The sequence below is a fragment of the Zea mays genome, chromosome 6 (genome assembly GCF_902167145.1).
Source record: "Zea mays cultivar B73 chromosome 6, Zm-B73-REFERENCE-NAM-5.0, whole genome shotgun sequence".
Classification (NCBI taxonomy): Eukaryota; Viridiplantae; Streptophyta; class Magnoliopsida; order Poales; family Poaceae; genus Zea; species Zea mays.
Genome location: NC_050101.1, coordinates 151,704,239 through 151,710,757, shown reverse-complemented (window position 1 = coordinate 151,710,757; position 6,519 = coordinate 151,704,239). Strand labels below are relative to the sequence as shown.

Genomic DNA, 6,519 nt, shown 5'->3' with positions numbered 1-6,519 from the left:
CACGGAGGCAAAGTACTGTCCGAAGTGTAAGTCATCTAGGTTCATGGAGGTAGACTCTGGTGATGGACAGAAGAGGCAGCTCGACATCCCCTTGACAATCCTACGCCACATTCTGTTCATACCGAGGATCCAGCGTCTATACATGACCGAGAAATCCGCGAAATAGATGACATGGCACAAAAATGGAAAACGATACAATCCTGACAAGATGGTGCATGCATCCGATGGTGAAGCATGGAAACACTTTGATACCATTCATCGTGAGAAAGCCGAAGAGGCTCGTAATGTAGAGTTGCGCTGGCCACATATGGGTTCAATCCCTATGGAATGAGCGCTGCCCCGTACACATGTTGGCCCGTGTTTGTTATCCTAATCAACCTCCCCCCGGTGTGTGCTTTCAAAGGCAGAATATATTCGTGTCGTTAATAATTCCTGGACACCTGGGGAATAAAATGGGCATGTACATGGAGCCTTTGATCGATGAATTGGTACGTGCTTGGGAGGAAGGGGTATGGACGTATGACCAAGCTACGAAGATAAACTTCAAAATGCATGTTTGGTACCAGTACTCCATGCATGACTTATCGGCGTATGGGCTATTCTGCGCCTAGTGTGTTCATGGTAAGTTCCCATGCCCAGTTTGAAAGGAAGCTCTTAGGTTCATTTGGTTGAAAAAGGGTGGCAAATATTCGTCGTTCAATAAACATCAACAATTTATCTCGCCTGACCATCCATTCCGCCTAGACATCAAGAACTTTACAAAAGGTGTCGTAGTGACAGACCGCCCACCTGCAACGATGACTGGTGCCAAAATTCGTCAACAGATAGATGGGCTCGTGGCCAATACAGAAGGTGGTTTTGTAGGATATGGTGAGCAGCATATGTGGACACATAAGTCAGGCTTGACTCGACTCCCGTAATCTCTTTGCCGAGTGTCACCTAGACACCATGACGACGACTTTTCTTTGCCAAGCACCGAGTGACACTCGGCAAAGTCTTTGTCGAGTGCCCGATAAAAAATACTCGGCAAAGAAGTCGCTGCCGATGTACTGTTCACCGAGCTCTCTTTGTCGAGTGTCACACTCGGTAAAGACTTTGTCGAGTGTTTTTCAGGCTTTGCCGAGCACTCGGCAAAGCGCCCGATTCTGGTAGTGTTTGATCGGATCGACGACGATGCCAAGCATGCTGTGGCCACGGACCCCATCGTGCTCGACGGTTGATTCTACATGATGCACCCTAAAACTTTCAGCTGGAAAAATAATCTCTATCTCTATCTCTATTATATTAAAGCACCAGTTTCAATGATCGTTCTGCATCATCTTTTTATAAATAACCACTCACATCTACTTCAAATTAACCTGCTGCAGGCTCGTCCCCTCCACGCAACAAACCTCCACATCTCAAACGACACCTCCGCATATAGATGGTCAAACGGCGGCACGGCATGGGCTTGCTAGGGCCAACGCCCGTAGGCCACAGCTCCGGCCCAAGCACGGCACATCGACCTGTTGAGGCTACTGCCCAAACACGGCACAACACTCATGTCGGGCTGGCCTAGTCACTATTAAATGGGTCGTGCCTGACACGGTCCATTTGGCCATCTATACCTCCACACGATAACGATGGTCCTCGCATCAGTTGTCGCCACCTTGTTCGCCATCTTGTTTCTTTTCTCTCTCCTCATGCCTCCGCCTTCGCGTCACCCCATTCTCGGTAGAGGGCGTGGGAGCAGGTGCCTCCTCACGTATTCGTCCGACACCATCCCCGACACCGACCCGCACAGTGTCTATTGCACGGCCACGAGGATGTTTCATAGCATGTGCGCACCATCGTTTTCGTCGTTGTCGGATGTCCCGTTCGTCTTTTCAGCTTTTGCCCTGTTCTTCCTCCCCAACCTCTACTGTCCCTGCCCACGGTCGCAGCCGCGAGCCGACCGACGCTCGTCGATGCGGTATGGGGTGAGTCGGTCTTGCTCTTAGCCTTTCTCCGTGCGTGCCGCTGAGGAGGACACGGTATTGTTGTGAACCGTCGCAATAAAAAATCTTGATATCTTTTTGGTGGATAGTTTAGGTGGGTATTGTTGTGAGCCGTCGCAACGCACTGGCAACCTTTAAGCTAGAACATTTACTTTAAGATAGAACAATAATCTGAAATGAGTCCTAAATTGTTTTTCACTGCTTCTCTTATTATTATGTTTCCTTACCGTCGTTTGTATTCTTATTTCGGTTACTGACTTGAAAGGTAAAGTCCAAAGGATTTCTGTGCTTGAGAAAGATTTTGTAGGTATTTCCTCTTCTTGTGTCTTGCTTGATGAGATTGTATTTTTTTATATGATGATAGTGGCTATTGTATATGCATGGTTTCTTTTTTTTCTGTTATGCAGTAACTCACGTATCATTTCTGCAGAGAGTCTTAATTTCTTGGAAAGCAAAATCAATGTGTACCAGCTTGTACTCCATAGTAGGGCAGGGATCATATATGAGTAAAAAAAAATTGCCTTCAGCCTGAGAAGCTTAACAACAATTTTTAGACCCATCTGGAAGAAATATCAATTTGATCTTCAGTTTATATCAAAATCACGTCGGTTGTTTTCAGCCTCTGAATAGGTTGTTTCTAGCTTTTGTGCTCTCTTCATGACACCCCATTCTTGGAACCCTAGCCTGTAGGGCGTTTGCTTTTGATGATTATGTACCAAATTTCCCACTTAATTATGCTTCTGTCCCATGTAATTGAAATATATTTGCAGTAGACATAGCTTGATGCCACTTAGCTGATGAGATGTACAATGACGATGAATGACGATGATGACATATGCCCTATTGCCCTCTAACACCAGCGGTTTGGTTTGTAATTGTTCCCTTTCCTCCGTTTTGGGCTACTTTGTTGACCTTACCAATGTTGTGAAGTTTGTCGCACCTTAACAATATTGTAGTGCTATGTTGATGGTCCAAATGTTTGTTCACTTATTGAGACTATGAATATGTCCAGGCACGTGTCCGGGCTTCACTCGTGTGGTGGCGTTCGGACGTTGCGACACGCATCCAGGGTCCCGTACACCCAATAGGGCGCTGGCGCCTATGTTCTAGTATTCATCATAACTTGTGTCAATTATACCTTGGGGGACTGGATTAATGTCCAAATATTTTTCCTCAAGGACTTGGCTCTCGAGGACAGATTTTCCTATGTTCATCATAATTTTCCTATGTCCTAGTATCTCAAAGAACGCTATCATCTCCCTAGTAATGGCTTCATGCACATTGGCTTTGGCAAGTAGCTAGCAATCAAAGAACATAATCTTTCCAGGTATTTTCATCATTCCTATATAGTGTTGTTGGGTCATCAAGCCAGAGGTTCTCATGCTCAGCTTCAAGTTCTTGTGTGTCCTCCTCCACACTGTGTTGCAGGTGAGCGTCAGCGAGTTCCCAATCTTTGATGCAGGACAAGATCTCAACCATATCATGAGCTAGTCGGCGCTCTTCAATCTACACCAAATCTGGAGGGGATTAAGCGAGATAAATAAACCTGGCAAAGCTGAGGAACTAGAACCACCGGATCCAGAGACCGAAGGAGCTAGGGTTAGGGAGTAGCAGACGCAGATGGAGGGAGAGACGAGGGAGGAGGAGGACGGAGCAATAGCACTAGAGCCGGTAGCGACGGATAGTCGATCCGTCGTCCGTCGTCAAGGAGGAGGACAGAGCACAATGCGAAGCCGAGAACGGCGCCGCCGCCGAATCGCCTGAGAAGCCGAGGACGCGAGTTAGGGATAGGGTTGTCGTGGGGATAGATGTGTGGCCGTGTGGGTACCGGTGACGCGCTGCGGCGCTGGCTTTGTGGCCTTGTGGGTAGGTCGTGGGCCGGTGGGGGGGTTGTGACATACGGGCCATCGCCGTGCCGGCCTATAACTCGTGCCGGGTCGGGCCAAAACACGCGGGCCACCGTAGTCGTCCATACCCGGCACGCTTAACAGAACCCGTTACCAACCGTGTTGGGCCGTGCTTGGCCCGCACTGTTTGGACATCTATACCCATTGTATCCTGTTGTGCCCAAAGCCCAACTTTTGCAACCTTTGCAATCCCTGATATGAGTATGGGTTTCTGAGCAGAAGTTTTAACAGAAGTAGCAGTATAGTGGAGCTGTAACTCCATTCTAAGACTGTCTCTAGTAGAGTGTGTAAAACAGGAGACGCGAAAGTGTAAAATAGGAGACCCGGAAGTGTAGATGACACTGTTTATCTGTTTAATACTGTTTACATAAAGAAGATTGAAATAGGAGAAAAGATATGAGAGGAACCGAAAACGGCTAGCACTAGTAGACTAGTAGTACTACTAAGTGGCGATTGCGACGGGGTAGCGTGCGTGCGCACGTACGAGCGGTTTCGTTCGCTTTTAGTAACGCACGCAGCCACGCACAACATATTGGTTAATCGACGACCCAACCACACCTGAAACGCCCAACTGAACGAACACTCAACGACAACCATCGTCCCTGCTAGACCATATCGCCCTGCCCCTAAGCCAGACCAACGAACACGAGCTAGCACTAGCAGTGGTAGTTTCATTCCAAGAAAAAAATAGAAGCTTCAATCTATAGGATGATCACAGCTAGAGTGAAAGTAAACTGAACCACAAGCTAGATACCTACGTATCAACGGATGGTGTGACGGACGTTAATGGTTCAAGCGCGCGATTAGCGAACGGGACAAACAGGGTAGAAGGAACTCGGTAAGCCCAACGCCACCGCCGCCATTCGCCCATTCCGTCACGGGTCCACGTCCATCGACGTGTCCTGGCCGTTCACGCCGTCGCCGTCTGCACCACCACCACCACCGGCGCTGCTTCTGGCCTGCGGGCCCACTCCATGCATCTGCCGCTCCACCTCCACAGATATCATCTGCCGCACCAAGGTCACCAACCACGGGTCATGCTCCAGCTTCGTCTTCATCCTCGTGACGACGGCACCTTCCGTTCTCGCTGCCGCACTCTGCGGCGCGGGTGCGGGGGCCCCGTGGACTCCGCCGCTCAACCACGGGTCCTGCTCCAGCTTCGCCTTCCTCCTCATGGCGGCACCCTCCGTTCTGGCTGCCGTACCCTGCGGTGCGGGTGCGGGGGCGGGGGTAGGGAGCCCGTGGGCTCCGTCGCTAAATAGATTGAGTGTGAGCGGCTCGACCGGCGCGGGTGACAGCGAACGATGCCGATGCGCCGAATCCTCGCTGCTGCTGCCGCCTTCGTCCATGTCCTCGTCCTCCTCCTCCTCCGCCTTTGGGTCCAGACGACGGAACGAAACGGATGCCGCCGCCTCCTTAGGACGATCCAGCAGATGGCGGAGCGGGACGGAGGCCGTGGTCGCCGGCCGCAGCTGGAGGGCGCACCCGGCGGCGCTGGCATGGGCGGCCGCCGCCCTGCGCTGGCGGAGCAGCGTGGAGTTCCAGTGGTTCTTGACGGAGTTGTCGGTGCGGCCGTGGAGCATCCGCGCGATGGTGGCCCACCTGTTGCCGTGCTGCGCGTGCGCGGCGACGATGATGGCGTCCTCCTCGGGCGTGAAGGCGCGGCGCTCCACGCTGGGGCTGAGCTGGTTGCACCACCGCAGGCGGCACGACTTGCCGGACCGGCCGGGGATCTCGGAGCTGATCACGGTCCAGTTCCGCGGCCCGTGCCGCGTGATCGCGCGCCGCAGCAGCTCGTCCTCCTCCGGCGTCCACGACCCCTTCACCCTCCGGCGGCACCCCGACACCGCCGCCGAGCCGCCGTCGCCACCCTCCACCTCTCCCGCGCCACCGCTCGACGACACCACCGGCGGCACCGACGCCGAGACACCGCAGCCGCTGCCACCCTCCACGCCTCCCGCGCCACCACTCGACGATACCACCATTTTCTTGTCGACCTAGTACGTATCTCTCTCCGTCGCCGGGGGATATAAGGACGTGGGTATTGTGGTTGGAGGCTCCTGGAGTTGCGTCGTTCGTCACTTCGTCTGGTGTGATGAGATGCGAAGGAGGGGTTAGGTTAGGTGGACGGACGGGCGGGCGGACGGTTTCGGGCGCGCGCGCGCGCGGCCGTTTGCGGTGGGTTTTGGGCGTTTTCGGTGGTTTTTTTGCTTGGGGTCGGGGGAGGTGGGGAGCATGGGACATGACATGAGCGCGAACCGCCGGCTGGCCTCCGCATGCCCTCAACGCTCGAGGGCGCCCGGCATGACGCCGTAGCGCGCGCGACGTGTCACGTGTGGGTGGGGGTCCGGTCTGCGCGCGCCGCGCCCGGCCGGCCGTCTGTCGCTGCGGCTGCAGTTGCAATTCCATCGTCGTTTTGCGCTTTTTCCACCGGCTGCCGGTTGGAGGCTTTGCTTGGAGGCACGTCGGTCAGGGCAGGCGACGATCGACCGACTGCCGTCCAAGGCTAGTTTGCGTGTCAAGTGTTTTGCGCGTTTAAAAAAGGATGTTCGCGTGTTATACTAAAAGGTTATTTGTGTGTCTTCTCGTGTGATTCAGTTACGCCCATGCATGGTTCTTGAGCTAGGAGGTTTAGA

At 53.0% G+C, this 6,519-nt stretch overlaps 1 protein-coding gene across 1 annotated transcript; it reads right to left on the bottom strand.

Moving 5' to 3' along the window:
* Window positions 1–4,534: 4,534 nt before the first annotated feature.
* Window positions 4,535–6,066, bottom strand: LOC103630256 (transcription factor MYB77). The gene has a single exon (XM_008651326.4). The coding sequence runs from the start codon at window positions 5,866–5,868 to the stop codon at window positions 4,759–4,761; it is 1,110 nt and encodes a 369-aa protein (XP_008649548.1). The 5' UTR covers window positions 5,869–6,066; the 3' UTR covers window positions 4,535–4,758.
* Between the last annotated feature and the right edge of the window lie 453 nt (window positions 6,067–6,519).